This window comes from Cinclus cinclus, chromosome 19 (assembly GCF_963662255.1).
Source record: "Cinclus cinclus chromosome 19, bCinCin1.1, whole genome shotgun sequence".
Taxonomy (NCBI): Eukaryota; Metazoa; Chordata; class Aves; order Passeriformes; family Cinclidae; genus Cinclus; species Cinclus cinclus.
The window spans coordinates 3,190,351-3,214,049 of NC_085064.1; the positions used below are offsets into that span (position 1 = coordinate 3,190,351).

Genomic DNA, 23,699 nt, shown 5'->3' on the forward strand with positions numbered 1-23,699 from the left:
TCGACCCCAAGCCAGTCCTGCTCAGGGCAGGCTCACTGAAATTTGGGCTCGTTCCCACACTGCACAGAGCTCGTGGGGACTGAAAGTGAACCAGCCCAGCTCTGACAGAACCTGGCAGCCCTTCAGATGCCAGAGGGATGATTTTCCTCACACTGACATGGAAGAGCACTCCAGCAGCACGTTTGCTTTGCCCTGACCACCAGCAGCTGCACAGCCCTTGGAGATCTCATTTAACTCCTTTTTGTTTAAAGTCTTTGAGCTGCGTTGTGTTTTTCAGCTGGTTTGTGCTTTTTAGATACCTTGTGCTTTTTTTTTTTTTTTTTTTTTTTTTTTCTGGTTTCTCACCCTACACCAGTTTTACACCAGGGTGGTTGTGCTGAGCTCACAGGAACCACCTCATTTACGTTTACGTTTGTCTAAACCCCATGCCAAACCCTCAGCAAGGTGAGCTGGGGCCATGGAGAGGATTTCACACCTGTCTCAGGAATTTCAAAGCCACCTGACAAGGCTTTGCCTTCCCTGGAGAAGGAATCCCTGCTGCACAAACAGCTCCAGTTGAACCAGTGAAGACCAGTTGCAGGGCTGGGTGAGCATTTGCTCCTTACCTGAGGACCTACAACACCAGGGGGGCCTGGAGGGCCAGTCTTGCCTTGGAAACCCTGTTAGAGAAAGGGAAAAGACAAAGAGGTGACATTTCTGCCAAGGACTGCTCCTGTGAGGGTCACACTGCCACCAGCTCTTCCTCCCCCAGTGACACCCCTGGCCACGGTGGGCACCCGAAGGAAAAGGAGATAAGGAATCAAACAAAAAGTGGGAAAAAATGGGTTTTTTTACATTTACAAAGGGTGAAACAGAGGAAGAAGAAGAGATTCTCAAAGCTCAGCCCTGCTGTTTGGATGCTCTGGTTTGGCCATATATATATATAAATATATATATATATATATATATATGTGTGTGTGTATAAATCTGTTACACTCATAAAACCATAGAGGAAATGGCTATTAAAAATCAATGTGAACTTCTTTATGCTGAGCAATTCTTAAAAAGCTATTTCCCTTATCCTGCTCCCTTTTCTGGTGCTGGTTTAGGCTCGGCTCTGTCTCAGCTCAGCTCCCAGGAGCTCAAGGGCAGCACCACAACTCGTGGGGGCTGAGTGAAGCTTTATCTCCTCCATCAACATTTGCTGAAAGGAGCCACAGCCGTGTTTGTCTCCAAAGGCTGATGAGCAGGGAAGTCTCCATGACAGCTCCTTCCAATGGCATTTTGAAGAGTGACAACCAGGAACTCTCACCACTGCAATTGTTTGGCTCTCCCAGGCTACTCCTTAAAAAGCACATTAATTATGGTTGTTACTCCAGCCTGCTGACAAGCTTGAGGAATGGCATTTAGGGCACACGGGCGATTTTCTCGTTGGCACAAAAGAGGATCAGATAAATCCCATGCCAACGCTAGCCTGTCATGTTTAAATAACTGCTCCATGCTATTCTGGCTGCCTGCAGATCAGAAAATATCCTGTCACTGATGGGGAAACGGTAAAATATCCTTGGGAAACGAAGGTACAATTTAAACTCTTATCACAGACAAATATTTAGACCACTTGTGTGCAGGACTTTCCCTACTAACCTGAAGAAAGGGGTTTTCTTTTGTACTCCTCGAGCCTTGGCCACAGAGGCTTTAGAATCTGTCACCTTTTTTTTTTTTTTTTTTTTTAGAGCCAATCTTTGCAAATTTAATATGGCCAAATATCTCAGTGTGTCTGTTTGCTGCTGAATGGGAACTTAAATAAAGGGAAGTGTTGGACACAGAGATTTCAATCTTGCACGAAGATACACTGCACTGACCAGGCTACTGATGTAGAAAGAGCATTTAATTCATTTTTATGCTTCTCTCCTTGCTTTTTGTCACTGTGAGGGGGAAAGGGGACAAAAAAAAGGGGACTTCTGCTGCCTGGGTCTGCAGGGGAAAGTGATCTCTGCAAGGCTGATGGCACAGGTTAGCAAAGATTCTGTTTCCTGGGAGAGGAAAATTGAGGAAAGCTATGAGGGAGAGCTCTCAGACCCCAAAATAATTAAAAGACCATTGTCCATTTCCTGCAGACTTGATGCCTTTGATTCCAGCCTCGGAAGCTGATGGCAGCAGATGCTGTCAAAGTTCCCATTGCTCCCTCCACCTTGGCTGGAGGTGTCCTTGGATGTCGTGGAAAACTCAAGGAAGACTCAGTGTCAGTCAGGTTCTGGCAGGTGAAAACTCTTCACCTTTAAGTTAATCCCGACCTGAGCAGTTGGCTCAAAAATACTTCTAACCCCTTGCTTTAAAATCAATCTTCTGGTGTGTAAATAAATATCTGGTGCTGGGCTGAGCAGTGTTTGCACTGCCTTGCTTAGCAAATGCCAGGCAAATGAATTAAATTGTGTGGTAAATTGAGGAGGGAAATGCATAATGTGCAAAACCTTTTCAACGCTCATTTTCAGGGGAGAAAATGGGCTGCCCACAGATCCTCCTGAGCAGCTGGAGAGACACAGACCCTCAGGGAATCCAAACAGTCCAAGCATGGGGCTGCACCTCCCCAGCAGCACAGCAGGCTTTAGAGAAACCAGAAGGAGGTTCTGGAGTAATGACCAGTCCAAGATGTTTTTTTTTTTTTGGCTACTTACAGTTTCTCCTCTCTGTCCAGGGTGCCCAGGTAATCCATCCTTCCCAGGAGGACCCTGTGGCAGAAAAGCAGGGGGAGAAGCAGCATCACCAAGTGCTCGGTAATAAAACTGTGACAAACATTGAACCAGCCCTGCTTGCCTCAGCTCCCAGTTATTTCATAGAAAATGGAGCTGGAGAACCCTAAAAGCTGCACCCCTTTCCTTCCCACACATCTCCCAAAGGATTTCTCTTCCAGGAGCTCTCACCACACTCAGGAGATCACCCCCAAACCATTTCTGAGGTCCCCCCGCCCAGGGTACAACTGCAGAGACAGCAGTGCTGTGCTGTCCTCCACGTCCACAGAGGGAAAATAAAGCACAGAACAACCACCAAAGAGCCCAGAGATCCTGAGTCAGTAGGAAACGAACATTTATAATCAGCTGCAATTTACTTGGCTATTTAAAATCTGAAACCATCGGGTTGTTATCAGCACGTCTCAGTAATGCCTTTTATTGGAACGTCACCACTTGTCAGGGAATCAGCTCAGGCTGGGTGGGAAAGATTGGATTATTCCTTTGGATGTCCTAGGAATGGAGTTACTTACAGGGGGGCCTTTTGGTCCAGGAAATCCAGTTGGTCCTTGAGGCCCTGGTGGTCCCTGGCATGAAAGACAAGGCAGAGAACTTGGTTAAGGAACCTGGAATACTTGATATGAAATATTACCTCTGGGTGAGCAGCAGGTAAGCACAAAGATCTGGGAAGCCAAATGCTGGGTGATCGCGTAGAAAAAAAATTACAAACAGAACAAAACCCAGTGGGGGAAAAGAAGAGCAGAAATGGAGGTTAAAAGCGTGGAAGTCCCATTGTTTCAGGATTTCCCAGTTGATTGTGATGTGCAGGAAGCAGCAGGAGGCCCTACAGAGCCACATCCTCCAGAAACTACAGGAAATTCTGGCTGCCTGCAGCCACCCAGGGGTGACCTCTCCCTTCTCCCACGAGTGATGCTTCCACAGGACACCCAAAGTCCCACCTGAGCTTTTCCTGGAGAGCTCACACAGGACCTAAGGGCTGGAGGTGGCTTGGGGGACCTCTCTCCACACCAACACGTTTCATCTTGGATTTCTAACCAAAATTTCCCATTTTTCCTTTTGCTGAGCTGCATCCTGGCTCCTGCCCACTCCTCTCTGCTAACAGGGCACCCAGGAGGATCCTCCTTGCCAAAAACTCCTCAGCCCTGCAACCCCAGCTCCTCTGCCAGAGCACTGGACTGAGTCCTGCTTTACCCTTCAGCTCATCTTACCCTTTCTCCAGGAGGACCAGGGGGGCCATCACCACCAGAGTTGCCCTTTTAGGAAGAAAGAAAACAAGAGAGCCTTTAAAAAAATACCCAAATCAGCATCACAGCTTCTGTGTGCAAAGGCTTCAGATGGCACCAAGCCCACGGTGACACCACAGCCCAGCAACTCCCCCAGCCCTCTCTAATAATAATTCTGTGGCAGGAACAGCAGCCAGTGACAAATGAGCAGCTGCTCGTTCCCCCCACATCCCTTCATAAAAATCCAGGGGAGATTGGGATATTTCTACCACTCTGTGGCCTCCCTAAGAGAGATAAATGCCACTCCTAAAGAGGAGGGATTGATCAAAAATTCATGCCAACACCAAGCCCAGATATTTGTTTTTAGATCTGGCAGGTGGTGACAACAAAACAACAAAAGCTTTTCTTCCATCAAGCCTCGTGGACAATGCTCAGGTAATCTGTCAGTGCCTCTGGATTGGCTGGGAGAAAAATCCCCAAATTTTGCCTGGTGGCCAATCCTGGCTCAGTAAAAGTGGGAAGGCAAAAAAGGCTCAGCCAGGCTTTGGAGACCAACAGCACCACAGCCCCTCACCCACAACACAGCCTAAGGGCTCTAAGGGGCTTTAAACTCTCCTTAAACCCCCAAATGGAGTTAGGGGAGGTTTAGGGGCTGTAGGGTTATGCTGATGTCGGGGTTGTGATGGTCTCCAGTCTGGGCATGCACCCCAAGTCCTGCTGGCTCCTGGGCCAACGCATTTCCAGAACCTGGGCACGTATTCTGCAGTTGGGTTAGGAGCCACTGAGCTGGGAATGAACCTCAGGAGGGCTCAGCTTTCCAAATCCAATGGAAAAGGAAAGGAGGGAGATGCAGGGCGATGAACCAGATGCTCTTTACACCAACACTGCTTAGGACACGACCCCAAAGGCTCCCTCAAGCCTTACCTTTGGGCCAGGTTTCCCAGTGCTTCCCCTGGGGCCTCTTTCCCCACGTGGACCCTTGAAAAGACACAAAAGGTGACATTTGAGGCTTTTCTGCTGCCCTCAGCACCCGAGCTACTTGGGGTCAACAGACCATCCCAGCAGCAACAAGGAAAATCATCAGAAAGTTTAAAAAAGGTTTTAAGTGGTGAGACCCAGCCCCAAATCTGTGTCTCCCTGGGCTTAGCTGCAGCAGCTGAAGGTCAGATCCCCCCACCAGTGAGGACACAAAGAACATCCCAGTTTCCCTTTGGCCAGGACAAGTTTTGGAAAGGCACGGGGATGAAGAAGTGGCTCGTTACCGTCGGACCGCGCTGCCCCCTCGGACCTGGTTTGCCAGGAGTGCCCTGGAATGGAAAAGGAGAAGGGATTAGGAAGCAGCACCACGGCAGAGCCTGGCACACGCAGAGTGCCTCAGAACCCCTCTGCCATGGAGAAGCCAGCAGCAGGTCCACGACCATCTCCTGCTTGTTGTATTTATCCGAATTCGGAGCACTTGGGCAGGTCTGGACAGTGCCCCCAACACCCAGACAACATCTGCCCTCTGAGGGAATTAATCTCTTCAGGAGCAGCGTGCAAAGTCTTTTAAAACCCCAAAATGCTTTCCAAGGTGTGGCCACCCCCTCAGACCATGCGTTATCCCAAAAACCCAACCAAAATCTCTTCGGCTCTGCCACCCCAACACCTGCAATCCCTTTTTCCTCCCTGATCCCTGCTCACCCCGCTGCTCCCACGTGTTGCTGTGGGATTTGGAAGGTGTGACAGCATTTTCCTGCTCAGAGCAGCTCCTTCCTGCACACAGGCTAGTTAAGATGCCCTACATCATTACAAACCTTCCCTAACTCGGACCTAAACAAGGAATTCCAGGAACAACAAGGAATTGTTGTTTGGCAGCTGCTCATGAGGTCTGACAGCTGCACTCAGCTCCCTGGGATTAATCCTGCCATGGAAAAGTCACAGCCTGCTGGACCTAAATCTGGCAGCACGTTAAGCTGCGCCTAAAAGAAAAGGAATGGCCCAAAAACCCCCAGTTTTTGTGGTGTCAAGTGGCCAAAATGCCACTGAGATATTTGGCTTTGCCCCTGAGGACCTGCAGTGCTATAATGGCACCAAGCACCTGTGAAAGGAAAGGAGTGGAAGCCTCGATTCCCATGGAAAAAAAAAAAAAAAAACCCAAAAAAACAAAAAACCTGGGTGCTTAAAATATCCCTTTTGCCATTTTCTGCCCCAAATCCATCACCTCGCTGCGCTGCCTGCTCGGCTCTGACACTCATTAACCAGCAGAACATGAAACAGGAGCTGGAAAACTTCACCATCAACTTTCTTCCAGCTGCTAAAATTAGTCCTGCTGAATCTTCCCTGTTCTGCAGCTCCAGTTATTAAAGCCTGCTGGCATATATATATATATATATATTTTTTTTTTTTTTTTAATTAATTACAAAATTCACTTTAAAGTACTCCAGCTGGTTTTCTTTGAGCTCTAGGAGGCTAAATTGGGAGCAGGTGGGGAGGAGAGAGTGCTGCCTCCCCTTAGGTAGCCCCCACACTCCTCTCCTCCCACAATTCTATTTTTAAGCCAAATTCCCCCCTGCTTATTGCTGTCATTAATCATGCATTCAGCCCTGTGTACTCTCGCAAAGAATTTGTATTCCCTGTCAATGTACACAGACCTATATTTTTCAAACAATGATTTTGATGTGAAGGCAGCTAAATTCAGATTGGTTTTGAGGCACACAAAGAAACAGTTGGATTTGGGGACCTCCACACCCACCCGGGCTCTTTCAGACTGGACAAGCAGACAGAAAATAGCCCTTAAAATAAGATTTATGATTAATATTTAATATTGATTTCATGAGCGGGTCTTGGAAAGATCCTGGAGCTGAGGGTGGGTTTGGTGATGAGCAGCTCTTGAGGGATTTAATGGCTCAGAATTCTCCAAAAGCACCAAGCAGAGAATCAAAGGCTGCTTTGGGTTGGAAGGACCAAGTCATTTCAAACATTCCCATGGGCAGGGACACCTTCCACGAGCCCAGGTCACTCCAAGCCCCATCCAAAGTCACTCCAGGCTCCTTTTCTCCATTTTTCCTGCAGGTTCAAGTTCTGGAAGGCCACAATCAGCTCACTCCAAAGCTTCTCTTCTCCAGCAATCCCAATTCTCTCAGCTTTTTCCCAGACTCATCCTCTAATCATCTTCATCCTTTTTTTTTTTTTTCCCCTCCCCATTTTTACCTTTCCAGCAGTTTTTGGTACAACTGAACAGCCATGAGCTGAACTTTTGTGTTTGGGGATGTTCAGCACCTCAGCACTAAAATTCAGCTGCCTGTGCAGGTCCTGCCCTTCCACCTTTGATTTTCACCTTTTTTAATTACTAGAGAACTTGGGAAGACTCTTTGTGCTGCTGAAACAACAAGCTGAAAAGCTGAGTTCCATTTTGGGAGAGAAATGTGGGATTTGCATCATTTTAGCCACATAAACCAGGGAACTGAAGAGCAAAATGGGGATATTGTGATAAAGAAAAGACGAACAAATGATTTGGGGTTGTTGCAGTTGCAGATTGAGTTATTGCCCAGTGAAGTGGAAGAAAAAAAATCTGGAAATTTTCTTTCTTGACTCCAAGTGAGCACACTCATAAACTCAACAAATTGAGTGGTCTTAGGAGAAGCAGAGGGGGATTTATCAAGTCTGACTCAACGAGGCTTAAACTAAGATGAGGACTGGAGCAGAGTGACCCCAGCTCAGCCTATAATTCTGTGTATAATTGTTTTTTCTCTTCTTTCAAATGGGAAACTTAGGAGAAAAAAAAATATAGATGGATAGCAAAGCTGTTACTGAAAATCAGTATTTCTGCTACTTTTAAATTTCCAAGCTGAGCTCCTGTTGCTAATGGAAAGATTTGTCCATGCAAATCTCTCTGTACACTGATAAAGTGAATGCAGGTTGATGAACTGAAAATGGTAGAAATGGCCTAATCACCCACTGAAAATGAAAAAAAAATATTAAAAATTGGAATTACCATGAAATAAATCAGCATTTGAAAGGTTAAAACCCACTTTTTTTAATTCCTGAACTGAAGAAATGTATGGCATGCCAAGGGTGTAACTAAATACCCTCACTACCTCTGTTAAAGGCACAAAGCTCATTTGGAATACAAGTGAGGAAAATGCTGATTTTTTTGTCTTCTCATGGCTTGCTTCTGTAGCTGGGCCCTTTCCCATCAGATCTGCTCCCTTTCCAGTCCCTTTCAGGCTGGATAATGCCAAAATTGAACCCCCTCAGGGATTGTTCCAACCTCAGAAATGCCCAGCTCCTGGTACCTTCTCCACTCCCTGGAAGGTTTCCCATCCCATTATCCCATCCCATTATCCCATCCCATTATCCCATCCCATTATCCCATCCCATTATCCCATCCCATTATCCCATCCCATCCCATCCCATCCCATCCCATCCCATCCCATCCCATCCCATCCCATCCCATAATAAAATCATTCATGGATGTGCAGGGATTCAAAGCAGCACATCCCTCCCCTGCTGTTCTACACTCCCCCCAAAAAGTCCAGCCCAGGGGTTTTATTGCTGGATATTTGAGAAGCAGGGGCGGGGGGTAATTCCAGAGAATTCCAGGCTGAATTTCCTCCTTCCCAGGCAGAGCAGAGGGAAGGGTAAGGATGAGGATTTGCAGTTCCAAATGAAATGAAATGATAAAAAAGGGGGGTGGATAGGACCCAAATTGCAGTGGCAGGATATTAATGCAGTGCAAAGTGATTTATATTTGCTGGGCTCCTCTCAAAGCCGTCTGTTAGAAGTCATTTCTATTTAAATGAGAGTAAAAAAGAAACTAATTCCACTTGCTGTCCTCACTCCCCCTTCTTGTCACTGTGACCGGAGCTGGTGCAGAAAATGACTTTGTTTGTACTCTGAATCCTTTAATTCGAGCATGTTCTGCAGCAGATAAAAAATAAATCAGTATATTTAGACAATCCCTACTCTGAGAGGAGGCTGTGGAGGTGGGGTGAGAGGCAGAGACAAGGCTGGGGGATGGAACCCCCTGATTTTCAGGGTGTCTCTGAATTTTGAGCAGCTTATTAAAAGCACTGAGAGTGTTCTCAGCCATGCATTTAGAATTTCAAGTTAGGTGAAAGATGGTTCTGGCTGCTTCTGAGCAGACTCAGCCATCTCTAGTAATTACTGTTAATTAAAGAGCTCTTTGTGCCCTGAGCAAAGTCTGACAGTGCAGGAAGGATTCAGGTTCTGAGGAGCCTCTTAAAATACCCTGAGGAGAAAATTCCCAGGGTTTAATTGGGAATCTGTTGCTTCACCAGCATCCCCCGGTCCTGCAGCAGGAACCCCATCCTGGGATGAGCCTTTTTGGGCAATTCCAAAGTGGAAAAATCTTTGGAGCACCAGCCCAGCAAAGGAATGATCCCCACACCTCTTTGGAGAGAAACAAATCAGTGAAAAACCTGATGTGGAAAAACCAGTTCTTACCCGTGTGCCCTTCTCCCCGTTGGCTCCTGGAAATCCTGGGAAGCCGATGGAGCCCTTGGGGGAAGAGAAAACAGAAAGGGAGAGGTTCAGGCCACAGCAGGGGCAGCCTGGAGTGACCCCAGAGCTCCCAGCCCTGTCCCTTGAACCTCCCTCAAACAACAGCAAAATCATCAGAAATTCAATTTTCTCCAAAAAAAAACACACACCAAAAAAAATAAAATATCCATGGCTCATTAGCAGTCACTGTACAGACCCAAGCCCATGGTTGTGATGGGAGCCCAGGAAGGATTTGGGATTTTAGCTCCTAAGTCACTGTGGTGCACATGAAAATTTAACTCCTGCCTTGTTCCTTTCTGATGTCAGCGCCTGGAGAAATGCTGCTGCTTTTAAAATATGGATTAGTCCAAGAAAATGCAAAAAACCACCCCCCCCAAACCTTACTCCAGATATAGAATGCAAATTAAAAAATAAACCAGCCCCACCACAAGCAGGAAACAATCTCTTGCAGATAATTATGTCTCCAGAATGAAACAAGCCTGGGTTGGTTGGTTTTCGGTTTGTTTTTTTTTTTTAAGCAGTGAACATGAATAATAAAATACGATTCTTACAAAAAAAGTTAACAAAAACAGAAGTTCCCAAAGCCTCTAGGGCATGTGAGAGCTGGGCTGGAGCCTAAGCCTATGGATGGAATTCACAATTTCAATTTTTAAAAAATGCCTTGAAAATGGCCCGAATGGAGGTGGGCGTGGAGAGAAGCTACAAAGGATGTTTGCACATACACAAACGGCAGCTCTGTTTTCATTTCAGGGAGACCCTGAGTCATGAGCTGTTCTCCTTAATTAATTAGATAACGTTATCTCGGAAGATAAAACCCCTAATCCAAGGAGAGGGACTGTAATGTCTAGGAAGCTCCCAGGGAGCCTGGCTGGATCCATCCCTGCACATCCCAGCCCTTGTCCCGCTCTTCCCAACGCTTTGGGGCCGATGCCATGCACCAGCAGCCCCTGAATTCCAGCAGCCCAGGGCTGGCAGCTCTTTTGGTCCATCCCTACTTTTGTCCTGCATGAGTGGGAAGGAGGGACCTCATCCCACAAGTGGGGGCTGAGCTGGGCTGTGTCCCTGGGCTCCCCATCCCATCCCAGACATCCCCATCCTATCCCAAACCATCCCATCCTGTCCCAAACCATCCCATCCTGTCCCAAACCTCCCCATCCTATCCCAAACCTCCCCATCCTATCCCAAACCTCCCCATCCTATCCCAAACCATCCCATCCTGTCCCATCCCTGCACATCCTGTCCCAAACCTCCCCATCCTATCCCAAACCTCCCCATCCTATCCCAAACCTCCCCATCCTATCCCAAACCATCCCATCCTGTCCCAAACCTCCCCATCCTATCCCAAACCATCCCACCCTATCCCAAATCTTCCCATCCCATCCCAGACATCCCCATCCTATCCCAAACCATCCCATCCTAACCCAACCCATCCCATCCTATCCCATCCCAAACTCCCATCCCATCCCATCCCAAACTCCCATCCCATCCCATCCCATCCCAGTATCCCATCCCTTCCCATCCCATAACGTTATCCCACGCCATTATCCCATCCCCATCCCAGTATCCCATTATCCCATCCCAGTATCCCATGCCATTATCCCATCCCCATCCCAGTATCCCATTATCCCATCCCAGTATCCCATGCCATTATCCCATCCCCATCCCAGTATCCCATTATCCCATCCCAGTATCCCATCCCATTATCCCATCCCCATCCCATTATCCCATCCCAGTATCCCATCCCCATCCCAGTATCCCATCCCAGTATCCCATCCCCATCCCATTATCCCATCCCGGTATCCCATCCCCATCCCAGTATCCCATCCCAGTATCCCATCCCATCCCATTATCCCATCCCGTTACCTTCGGGCCCTGCCTGCCCGGGTATCCAGGCAATCCTGGCACGCCGAGTTTTCCCTGGAATACGAGGAAAGGTGAGTTAGGGGGCAGCAGAGCAGATGGGACCTGGGTGCAATGAAACTCTGGGGCACTGAGGGAATCCCAAAGGGGAGATGCAGAGTGAGCTCTGTAACTGTGCTGGGAACCAGTTAGGAATGCTTGGGGTTTTATTGAAATTGATTTAAATTCAACTTGCAACTTCTCCATTTATTCCCCTCAGTTTTTTGGGGGGGGGTTTTTGTTTTTTTTGTTTTGTTTTGTTTTTCTTAATCTGTACCCAAACAAACAATCCCAAAAAGACCAAAGCCTCAATGTGGCTGCCCTAAACCCACCACCCTCAGGCCTTCACACAAAACCCCCACATCTCCTCTTCACCCCCCTGCCCTAAAACTGCCCCAAACCAGCGGGGTTTAGAGTAAAACACAGAATTCCCATCCTGGGCTCACCTTCTCTCCTGCAGGTCCAAGAGGACCTGGATCTCCATTGGGGCCAGAGCGACCTTTGGGACCTTCGGGTCCATCCTCACCCCGAGGGCCAGGGGGGCCAATTTCCCCCTGTTAATTACAAGAGAAGTGTTAATTAGACAGGCAGGTCCCCGATGCTGCCAGGGATATTCCATGGAGCTGCTCTGGGAGAAAGCTGGGCTCAGCCAGGAGGCTCAGGGGAGATTAAACTGTGCAGTGGGAGCAAAAGCACCGGGGTTTTATTCCCACAAAATCCAGAGGTTATCCCATCCACGCCCGGAATATCTCCACAAAACCAGCCCTCATTAGCTGTGATTGCTCATTAGCCCCATCACCTTCCTCCCACTTCCCAAATTGTGGCTGGATGTGCAAGGCAAGACTTGGGAAGGGTTTGAGGGCTGAGCTGGGTACCTGCAGGATAAATATGGGAATTACTGGGAAATCAGAGCTGGATTGTGGCGCTGCCAGCTCCAGCACAGGGGACAGCAGTGTCACTGTGTCACACAGGGGAGCAGGACATGGTTCCATGCTGGGAACAGCCTTCTCCAGGCTCACCAGGAGCTGCTGGATTGATCCCACAGATCCCAGACTCTCACCCGATCTCCTTTGATGCCCATGTCACCTTTGAAGCCAGGGAAACCATCTTCACCCTAAATAATGAAGAAGGGAAGAGTCACCCGAGGTGTAGAGATGGGGAAAAAATCCCCAAAAATTAAAGTTTCTCAAGCCTCGTTTGTCCAGAGAGGACAAGCTGAGTTCCCACACATTGCCTTCTCCAAGTCCTTGGAATGCACAGACAGGAATAGAAACCCACCCAAAACCCCCCCAAAAACCCTACAGAGTCCCCAGATGTGCCCTGCATCCCACCCTGGCTGCAAGCCAGCATCACAAACGGGCCCCACGTGAACAACAAGACCTTGGCAGCACTGGGAACCAATTATTTCTGAAGCAGAACTGGTTTTATTCTCGTGAAAGGAGGTTTTACACCTGGCTCCCAGGCAGCCTCCAGGACACTGCAATATTTCCTTCAGCCAAGAAGGTTTAATTGCAGATTAATCAATAATGCATCTCATCCTACAGCTAATCCCCGACAGGCACTGACGACACTTCCCAGAAAGTTTTAAAGTTTGGGAGATCCCAAGCTAAAACTGCTGCCGAACTGGTGGGGAGGGGCAGGAATGAAGGAAAAGTGCTCAGTCCCCCTTTTCCTTTCCCCCCAAGAGGAACCCCCTGTGCAGGAAGAAACTTCCCAGGGAAGATCCTGTGGGATCCACCTACAAAAATGCTCAGAAACTGCAGAAACACAACCCAAGCTGAACTCACCTTTTCTCCCTTGGTGCCTTTCAACCCACGAACTCCATCTGCTCCCTTGAGAGAGAAACCAAGATGTTACCAGGCTGTGAGTAAAGTTTAGAGTGAAGAAATTAAAAAAAAGCACCATTAATTGTGGTGATTTCTGCTTTCTTTGATGTTTGATTGTATCTCTGCAAACTGTGATGCTCCTCAACATTTTATTAATTAAATATCAGCTCCTGCCCTCTGGCTTTTGACTCATTAGGGAGCATTTTATGGTCACAAATCTCTTCTGTCTGGATTTGGTAGGTGGGGTTGGTGATTTCTATCCATAAGTTCTGTTTCCAGGGATAAAATTCACCATGACATTTTATTTTTCTGTCTATATTTTCCATAAAAACTAGAAAAAAAAATTGGGTATCCACACCAGCACAAGAAAAACCACCACATTTGAGGCTTTCTTTAAAGGACTAGTGCTTTGCTTGGATATTTTATTTTTTTTTTCTTCCTTTTAGCATGTCCAGGAAAATTAGAATTAAAAAAACCATCAAGATTTGTGCAGCAGAACAGGGCTCTGGTAAAGGAGGAAAGATCTAGAAATTATTTATGGCTACAAAGCCAATTAGACACCTTTATTAATTAATTAATTAATTTATTTATTTTCCTCCCCCCAAGCTGGAGGCTCGTGCAGTTCATGGAACTCTGCTTGTAGGAAGCAAAACCTTGACTGTGGGGTTTGGTGCAGGACACAATTTCTTTCACTCCCTCTACTGGGGAGCAGCTCCACTTTAATGGGAAATCCAACATTCCCCAGTGGATCACTCTTGTGTTCTTCTACAGCCTCGCAGGAAATTTTTTGAATTTTGCTGGAATTTTGCTCTGGTTAAACACATCCCACTTAAAGTTTGAAGCAATGGGTTTGAGAGGGTTAAAGCTCTTTTGTCTCACTCCCCAGGATGTGTTTGTTATGTTTTTGATTTGCCAGTGCAGATCCCTGTGGATTCATGGGATTTTTTTGGGATGCAGGACGCATCTGCACCTGAATGAATACAGCCTGATGGGTGTAAAACCAGAGGAGAATGGGGGGAACATCCCCCACTGCCTCAGCAGCAGCAGTTCAGGAATTCAATCCATGGAAAAGCACCTGGCTGAGACACTCAGGCTCTGCCCAGCAAGGTTTGGGATCAGGAATGTGAAAAGCCAGCTTTGTGTTGGGAAGAGCTCTGGTTTATCAACCTTGTTAAATTGTGGCTGAGATTCACTCTGGTTGTAAACTGGGAAGAATGGGAATGGGAGAATTACGAGGGAAATCCCTTCAAAGTGCTGAACTGGGGTTATTGAGGAGCAGGGAATTCATGATGCCCATGGATAAAATGCTGGATCCAGAGTGGCTGGAGCAGTAAGTGCAGGTGGTCACTGAGGTGGCCCTGAGTGGACATCTGTGACCTCCAGCAGTGTCCTGGAGAATTCCAGAGACGTGGACACTGCTCCTGCATCTCCTTACCTTGACTCCACGTGGTCCTGGATAACCAATGGGGCCCTGAGGACCTGGGGGACCCTGAGGGGACGAAATGCAAACAAGAAAAACACATCAAAAACCAACCCAAAAGTGCAGTGATGAGGAGAGGGCGTGGAAAAAAAAAATTAAAAAAATCCTGTTTCCCAAGGTGGGATAGGAACAGCAGTAGCCAGCTGAAAATAGCCCCAAATAGACCAAAATAACCCAAAACAGCCCAAAATAACCCAAAATAGCCCAGGGAGTTGCAGGAGCATCAGCTCCAGCAGGTGTGGTGGGCTGAGCTGATGGAAGAATCCATCCAACAGGAAAAGGAGGAAGAGGAGGGCCAGGATGGCAAAAACTTGTCAGAAAGAAGATTTATACACCTGGGATGATTTGTGGTTTTTTGGGTTGAAGAAAACCAGGCAGGAGGAACTTGTCCTGCTGCTTCCAAAGCACCCTGGTGATGATCACAGACAGGAGGCATTGTAATTTCTCCAGAGGCAAGTGGAGATTTGGAATTTTCAGCCTCCTGTGACAGCGGTGGGACAAATCCAGCTGTGGGTTGTGTCCAGCAGCACCAGCACTCCTGGATGTCCAGCCTGCTCTGAGCAGAGGTTTTTGACAAGGGCCATGTTTTCAGAGAGCCCGGGCTGCAGCAGGAATGCAGCTGGCAAATCTCCTGGGCAGATGGACCAGTGCATAATTCAAGGGCTTTGGCCTCTGGCAATAATCTCAAATATATTGTTGAAGAGGGACTTGGAGGGAGACGAGGGGGGCAAATCTATTTTCTACATTCCCTGTGCCACAAAGGATATTTATTTGTGTCTGTCAAGAGCAAGCTTCCCTTCCCAGGTCCAGTCTTGGTGTCTGTGGGGCACTGCTGGCCAGGAGTGCTGGGAGGAGCTCGGAAGAGACACCCAGAGATCAAATCTGGGCTCAGCTTTCAGATTTCAGCTGGGTTTGCTTCTGAGCCCCTCCCCTGGCCACATCTCTGACCCCCTGGCCACCCCTGTGCAGATCCAGCTGAGGGTTTTGTGGACACCCACCTGACTGCCCTTCTCTCCAGGAGGACCTTCCTTGCCAGGATGACCCTATGGATAAAAGAGACAAGGAAAAGAGAATTTTGGGGTTTAGAGCACATTTAATGCTTTGGTAACTGTGATTTATTTGTCACAGGTCAGCTGCTCCCCAGGAAGCTCCTGCTGACACAAGGGTCCCCCCTGAAGCCACCTTGTTTTTCCTAAAGGGAGGAAACTTATTTATTTCTAATTTCTACCTAGTTATTTCTAATTTTCCCCTTCAGCACCTCCCAGCAGAGCAGCACAAAGCATTCTGGAATATTCTCTGCCAGCAGAACACCTGGGTGAATTCAGCAGGAAAGCAGCACAGGGATTTTTACAGGTAGGAAAAACAGCTAAAAATCCTGGTGGCAGGAAACTTGTGAAGGTCACGAGATGCCCAGACTGGTCAGAGCCCCTCATTAAGTTCCTAATTCCTGGAGTCCAGCACCAGATCCCATGACAAATGCTCAGCTATCCTGCATCCCTGCTGGACAGAGGCTGGCTGGAGGCTGGCCAGCATTCCTCTTGGGATTTGGTGCTGAATAATTCGGCATCCCAGAGTTTCCAGCATGTTCTCATCACCAGCCTTCAGAGCCTCTTGCTGGGGTGGCAGGCAGTAAAAATCCAAGTGTGAGTTTCCTCAGGTAGAGTTGGAAGAGTCAGTGAGAAATGGGGAATCCAGGAAAACGGTTTTGAGTAGATCCAAAATGAAGCTGGGATGGAAAATAACTTTTGGTTTGGCAATATTTACAGTATCAGCGATCCCTAAAACGGCACTCACTGCACACCCAGGGACCTTCAGTTTTTAAGGGTGGTGGAAGCACATCCAGCTGCTCTGAAGCCATTCTGCACTCACTGAAATGTCTCCTTTAAATACATAATTTTCTACCAATATAACAAAGAAAATGATGAGTGTCCCCATCATCAGTTTCAGAAGGGAATGTCAGACAAGCCAGACTCCCTAAACCAGGCTGGTTTAATAAAGGAACAAAATGACAGCTGTCATTCCTCCATCAGCAAAACGGGGGAAAAACTCAAATCTCATTTTGTCCTGTGATTTTAATGGCACCAGGGCACAAAGGATCCATAAAACCAGTCCTGCCTTCAGCTCCAGGATGAACCTGCAGCAGAATTTCAAACCTTTGGTGCACCCTGCACTAAATCATCCCCATTTTCACCGTGCCCATCTCCCTGGCTGTTGCCCAGATCACAAATTGATGAGCAGCTCTCACAGCGAGGCCCTCAGGGATTTTTCAGGGATTTTCCAGGACAGATTTCTATAAATAAAAATTTGTCCTTGGAAAGAGCAACCCAAACCCTCAAACCCTGCCCACCTGTCCGTGCACAGCCACCCTGCAGCTCCTCCACAACCTCCAGGCTGCTTCAAAAATAGAGTTTCTCCAGCAAAACCTCCCCGGAGGCTGCTGCAGGAATTTCACATCAAAACCTGCAGATTTAGAGATGTTCTGGGCTTTGCTGGAGCTGCTCTGTTGACTCAGCTAACAATTGTATGGATGTTCCAAGTGCCCTCTGTAGGAATGATAGTCCCTAGGTGGGAAATGTAATTTTTCTTTCCTCCCCCCCTTTTTTTTTTTTTCTTTTATTCCCTCTGCATTTGCAGAACGAAACGATTTTGCAGGGTGTTTTTTTTTTTTTTTTTTCATTCTTAAATGAATGTCTCTCTGAGATGGGTAACAATAAGATCGGGTTGAAAGGCTGGTGGTGTGGGGTTTTTTTTGTTTTTTTGTTTTTTTTTTTTTTTTGAGACTGATTTCTACAGCGAGGAGCAAATGATGCTTAAAGTGGGATTAGAGAGGGGGGAAGCTGTGAGAATGGAACACTGACAGGTAATCTCCACCTGCTCTTATCACCTCTGCGCAGCAGCACCCAGGGCAGTGCTGGGATGGGAATAAACACACACAGGATCCATCCCAGAACACAGAGGAGGAGCAAGAAGAGGGGAAAGAGAAGCTGAGAAGTACCCAGGGTGAGCAAAGCTGTGATGGGGCTTCCCAAAGCTGACCTTGCAGGATGTTGTTTTTTTCCATATTAAACTTATTTTCCCCCCCCCCATATTAAACTGTCTTTTATTCCATATTAAACCCTCTTTATTTCTATTCTAAACTCTCCTTATTTCCATTCAAAACTCTCTTTATTCCCATTCAAAACTCTCTTTATTCCCATTCAAAACTCTCTTTATTCCCGTATTAAACCACCTTTATCCCAGCCCATGGCCTTCCTTGCTTTTACCTTTCCCATTCCATCCCTTTGAGCTGTCAGGGGCTCAAATCACAACCTGGGCTCCCATTTCCAAGCCCGGGGTTCATTCCAGGGTGGGAAATCATCATTCCAGGGCTGCAGGAAAAGCCCAGCAGGGCAGCAGGACAGGAGCACTTACCGGGGGCCCATCAGCTCCAGGCATGCCAGGGAGACCAGGTTTGCCCAGAGGGCCCTAAAAACAGAACAGAAAATCAATCAGAGCCTGCACAGCATCACAGGATGGGGATTTCCAGCCACATTTTCTGCTTTTCCCAGCTGTGAGAGGCTGCAGAGATGGAAAAGCTGGCGTGGATGGAAGGCAATCTGTTTCTTTTTTTGTGTTCCAGCATGTCGGGATGCTGCAGGGCTGCATCACCCACAGCCAGGATTCAGCAAGGAGAGCCCCACGGGAGCTTCACCCACCAAAAACCCGGGATGTTGCACAGCTGGGTGAGGCCAAGGGAGGGATATCAAACTCTGGGGTCACAGGACCAAGAAATGCTCATTTTTTTGGTGGAAAATGGCAAAGGAGAAGAGCTGCCCCAGCTGGCTGGACTGGCTGCTCTAACACTGCTCAGTGAGCACCTTTTAATGAACTGATTTCTTATTTCTCACACATCAGGAGGTGCCACTTGTCCCACAGAGATGTCAGCGTGCTCCTTCCCAGGGGGATTATTGATAACTGCACTCCAAACAAGCAGGGGACACACAGGGACACACACGCAGAGTGTCCCTGCTCTGTGGGAGCTGACAATACCCTGAGCAACCCCTCCGATGGAAAAAATTCTCCTCCTTTAAATCCTGCTGGTTCCAGAGGTTTTGGGGAAAACTTTTCCTTTAAATCCTGCTGGTTCCAGAGGTCTCGAGGAAAACTTTTCCTCTAAATCCTGCTGGTTCCAGAGATCTTGGGGAAAACTTTTCCTCTAAATCCTGCTGGTCCCAGAGATCTCCAGGAAAACTTTTCCTCTAAATCCTGCTGGTTCCAGAGGTCTCGAGGAAAACTTTTCCTTTAAATCCTGCTGGTTCCAGAGGTCTTGGGGAAAACTTTTCCTTTAAATCTTGCTGGTTCCAGAGGTCTTGGGGGAAATTTCTGCCCCTTTAAATCCTGCTGGTTCCAGAGGTCTTGGGGAAAACTTTTCCCTTTAAATTATTCTAGTCCCAGAGATCTTAGGGGAAACTTTTTCTCTGAATCCTGATGGTTCCAGAGATCTTGAGGAAAGCTTTTCCTTTAAATCCTGCTGGTTCCAGAGCTCTTGGAGGAAGCTTCCCCTCCTTTAAATCCTGCTGGTCCAAGGCCAGCACTAACCCCACTCCAACAGCCAGAAAATCAGAGGCAGAGGGAAGGGATCCATGGGCTCTTCCCATTATCATTCCACTCAGACTCCCAAAACCCACAGAAAAAGGCAAATTTCAATCCTGTCCTCATGTTTTACCATAAGCTGCTTTCAAAATGTTTCTCCTCAGAGGGGAAATGAATGCAAATATGATGAATTAGAGGTAAACCAAGCTGGCTTGGTCTCCCCTCTGTCTGGAACGAGAGGCATTAAACTTTCATGGCCACGGCTGCAAACAGATGTTGCACATGGGGCAAAGGAGCAGCTGAAGGAGCAAAATGCAAATCCATGGCTGATGATGGAGGCCAGAGCTGAATTTCAACTCACTTTCTCTCCTGGGGGACCGATGGCACCTTGTGGGCCTGGAAGACCCTGTGAACAACCAAAAAATAAAATAAAAATAAGGTTTTTAAGGAGCAAGTTATTCCTTCCAAATGCATCTTGGCTGGGTGTTATTTTAGTGCCTGTGAGGGTTGGGGATTTCCCCAACTCCATTCTTTCCCAAAATGTCTTGTGAGGGGTAATAAAATGTCCAGAGAGCTGCAGGGGCTGTGGGCAGGACGGAAGCAGGGATGCTCAGAGGAGCAGGATTCCCTGAGAGCCATGGGAAAAGCCTGGATTTCTGCATTGTCCCCCTGGCTCTGGAGCAACTGGACAGGGGAGTGTTAAACACCACACAAGGTGTGACTTGGCCAAAGAGAATTCCTGGAGCTGCTCTGGCTGTGCCACAGCCAGGTGAGAACTGGGGGATCCACACTGGGAGCCTTTGCAGGAAGATTTTGGACACACCTTTGCCTTCTTTATTTTATTTTTATTAGCCTCTTGATCATGCTGCAAGGTGGGTTTGTCTTAACAGGCCTTACAAAAGAAGTGATCAATGTGCATTTGGAGTTTACACATGTGGGAAACCCGAGGCTGAGATGCCTTGAACTGATTTTCTGGGGTGAAAGCTCAGCCCAAAGAAGTTTTCATCCACCCAGTCCTGCCCTTGCACACGGTGATGTTTTAGTGACTTCAGGTTTAAGCCCTTCTGCAGAAAAACTGAGCTCTAGTTCTTGGTTAAGGAGATCTTACAAACTTGGGTGCGTAAATAAATGGAAGCTTAAAGAAGGCCAAAAAAAAGTTTCCTCAAGTTGGATCTTTCAAAATGCTGCTCACTTTTCTGGTGTTGAATTCTCCCTCCTTTTCCCAGCTGTGGAGGAGGAGGAGGATTGTTCTTACCTGAGCCCCTGGGTTCCCCTGCTGTCCTGGGGGCCCTGGCTCTCCCTGAGGGCCCTGGGAGGAGAAAAAGGCAGGGGTGAAGGTGGGAAAGGTGAGAAGGAGCTGCAAGTCCAATTCCCGGGTCCCCCCAGCTGTACCCCTGGATTCCCAGTGCCTGGACACACCTAAGCTGGATCCACTCCCTCCCACAGCTCCCTGAACCCTCTCTGACCTTCTCCCAGTAACCCAGAGCTCCTGGAAACAGCTTTTCCCACTGGGAGAAGGAAGGAGGGAAGTGATTTCAAGGCACACTGGCTCCTCTCCAAGGATTTCCAGCCCAAAGGAGCTGAGCGAGGTTCAAACACCAGCTGCTTCTGCTTTTGTTCTCCAGGGAATCCCAAAATCCCATCCCATCCCATTCCATCCCATTATCCCAAAATCCCATCCCATCCCATCCCATCCCATCCCATCCCATTATCCCATCCCATCCCATTATCCCATCCCATCCCATCCCATCCCATCCCATCCCATCCCATCCCATCCCATTATCCCATCCCATCCCATCCCATCCCATCCCATCCCATCCCATCCCATCCCATCCCATCCCATTATCCCATCCCATCCCATCCCATCCCATCCCATCCCATCCCATCCCATCCCATCCCATCCCATCCCATCCCATCCCATCCCATCCCATCCCATTATCCCATCCCATCCCATCCCATCCCTAGAAAGGTTTTTCCCCTCTCAGGTCAATGCCTCTATTTTGATATTCATTGGCCCAGCATGCATCTCGAGGAAAATGTTTCATCTTTCATGGAGAAATAATGCTTAATTCCATCAGAAATTACAATAAATTAACATCCATTTGCTGCAGGAAGATGTTCCTGGTGATTTTCACAGGATAGGATTCTAGACCAAGCTAAAAAGCAATTAGCAAATGCCATCTAACAGAATTTTGCATTTTGCCCTATAGAAAACCTGAACTGCCTGTAAAAATTTGCGGGGAGAACTTACCACATTCCCTTTGGGACCTGTTTGTCCATCCATGCCAGCCACACCCTTTGAAAGGATTTAAAAAACACAGCAGTAAGAAAATATCACGTTATTTTACACCAAAAAGCAGGGAAATTGCCATAAAAATAATTTAAAAATCAAGAAGCCCTTTGGACCACACGGAAAGGGAATAATTTCCTACGGATGTCTGGTAAAACAGCTAATCCCATGAACCCAGGTGAATTTTTAATAATAATTTCAGTGTTTTCCCCTTTGGTTTAACCTGTCTGGGAGGCACAATCAGCACCAGGTTGAGGAAATCCTGGCTGGATTGCATCCCACAGGGAGCAGGCATGAAGTGGCAAAGGAAAACAGGGGAAAATACCTGGCTGCTAAAGGTGACAGAGCTGTGCTGCTTGTGCCAAAAACAAAAACCAAAACTGGGGTCAAACACTCCCTGAGCACCTTCACTGCGAGGGGAACATGGAGATTCCCCCTGCCACCCTTTTCAGAGGCATGGAATAGTTGAGGCTGGAAAATAACTGTAAAATCATCAAATCCAGCATTAACCCAGCCCCAGCACCGAGTTCAGCACCAAAGCACGTCCCCAGGGGCTGGGACAGAAATCCTGTGGGCAAAGACCCCTCGCTTATAAACCTCAGTAATGCAGGCACAGACATTTATTCCTCGGGCTGGAACAAATCCACATCCTCGTGGGTTCTGAACTCTTCCAGGGATGGTGACTCCACCATTCCCTGGGTGCTGCTTGACAACTCTTTCCAGGTAGAAATTTTTCCTAATATCCACCCCAAACCTCTCCTGGCATAACTTTTCCTCTCATCCTGTTGCTTCTACTTGGAAAAAGAGACTGATCCCCCTGCCCACAGGGGATCCTCCTCCTCTCCTGCCAGGGAGAAGATTTCCCTGAGCCTCCTTTTCTCCAGGATGATCTCTTGCTGAGGGGTGTAACATCCCATCTGTGGGAGATGAGACGTCTTGGGGAAAAATCCTGAATTCAATCCCTTCCTCATTAAATTCCAGCAGCACCAGGAGCTCACAGCAAAGTTGTCCTCACATCCCAGGTGGGGTGAAAGGCCACAAAATGTTCCCCATTAAACGCTGACCCCTTTAGCTTTGGGGTCGGGTTTTTAAGGTCTGGGGTTCCTGAGAGCAGCGGTGATTTAGGGACAGCTCCTGCATCAGCACTTCCAGGAATGAGATCTCCTGAATAAAATGCCACATGCTCCAGCCTCAGCTCTGGGCTGGGATAGGAAGGAAATGCTCCAGAGCCCTGAGGCAGGAGTTAATAGCAAAGGCAGTGTGTTAATAACTCTCAGCCCTCCCTTCCAGCCTGAGCAAGGCACTCTTATTTACTCAGGTGGGGCAAATCTGCTGCCCTGCATGGACGTGACACCCCTGAAAACAGGGGAGAAGGCACAGCCCGAGCCAGGAATTTATTTTTTTTTTGATTTTTTTTTTTTTTTTTTTTTTTTTTTTTTTGGATCTTTGCATTGCCCAGATGTGGCGAATTAAGCAGCGGGTTGATCTGCTGGAATGGCTGAGGGAGTTTTTGCCTGGAAGCTCTGGGGAGGACAGCAGGGAACTCACCGGTGGTCCCGGGGGTCCTGGGGGTCCTTTGGGGCCCAGCAGTCCTCGGGGTCCCTGTGGGGGGAGAAACCAGGGTTAGGATTGCCACCTCAGCATGAGCATCACGCTGCTGGGCATGGACACAGCAGGATCTGAAAGGACCTTGCAGGTGCTGCAGCAGCTTCCCTGAGCTACAAACTGGGACAGAAATCCTGCGGGCACAGACCCTTCAGTTATAAACCTAAAAAATGCAGGCACAGATATTTACTCCTTGGATTGGAACAAATTCCCCTTGAACCAACTTTTTATTTCTAAATTAATTTAATTCAATTCCTGGATTACCCTGTAACTCCGCAGCCAAGTCATTCCATCTGGGAAGTTCTGAAGGATGACCTGATAACACCAATGGATCATCCCAAAAATCCCTCCAGACTGAGATTTTTATCATGGACAATCCACACAACTCAGCAAGGCTGGGAAAGGTTTCCATAAATGTACATTTTTAAAGGCATTGGGTCCTCCAGCGTTAACATTCTGCTCTCCTGGTGTTTTCCTTCCATTCCTGCCTTTCTCACCAGATTTAACCTGGCATTGTCTTCAGGGAAATCGGTGGGATGGGAGCATCACATCAAATAAGGAAAACACGGCAGGAGA

At 47.7% G+C, this 23,699-nt stretch overlaps 1 protein-coding gene across 2 annotated transcripts in view; it reads right to left on the bottom strand.

Annotated features, from left to right (window-relative positions):
• Positions 1 to 23,699, bottom strand: part of COL5A1 (collagen type V alpha 1 chain) — a 139,870-nt gene that overhangs the window by 24,374 nt on the left and 91,797 nt on the right. For both annotated transcript variants that reach the window (XM_062505913.1, XM_062505911.1), the window contains exons 21-38: positions 23,067 to 23,120; positions 21,480 to 21,524; positions 20,484 to 20,537; positions 19,590 to 19,634; positions 18,068 to 18,121; positions 15,655 to 15,699; positions 14,612 to 14,665; positions 13,138 to 13,182; positions 12,411 to 12,464; positions 11,797 to 11,904; positions 11,315 to 11,368; positions 9,395 to 9,448; positions 5,212 to 5,256; positions 4,874 to 4,927; positions 3,935 to 3,979; positions 3,239 to 3,292; positions 2,655 to 2,708; positions 606 to 659 (exon numbers count right to left, since the gene is read on the bottom strand). In XM_062505913.1, coding sequence (XP_062361897.1) covers positions 606 to 659; positions 2,655 to 2,708; positions 3,239 to 3,292; positions 3,935 to 3,979; positions 4,874 to 4,927; positions 5,212 to 5,256; positions 9,395 to 9,448; positions 11,315 to 11,368; positions 11,797 to 11,904; positions 12,411 to 12,464; positions 13,138 to 13,182; positions 14,612 to 14,665; positions 15,655 to 15,699; positions 18,068 to 18,121; positions 19,590 to 19,634; positions 20,484 to 20,537; positions 21,480 to 21,524; positions 23,067 to 23,120 — 972 coding nt within the window. The remainder of the gene's footprint in view (positions 1 to 605; positions 660 to 2,654; positions 2,709 to 3,238; positions 3,293 to 3,934; positions 3,980 to 4,873; positions 4,928 to 5,211; positions 5,257 to 9,394; positions 9,449 to 11,314; positions 11,369 to 11,796; positions 11,905 to 12,410; positions 12,465 to 13,137; positions 13,183 to 14,611; positions 14,666 to 15,654; positions 15,700 to 18,067; positions 18,122 to 19,589; positions 19,635 to 20,483; positions 20,538 to 21,479; positions 21,525 to 23,066; positions 23,121 to 23,699) is intronic.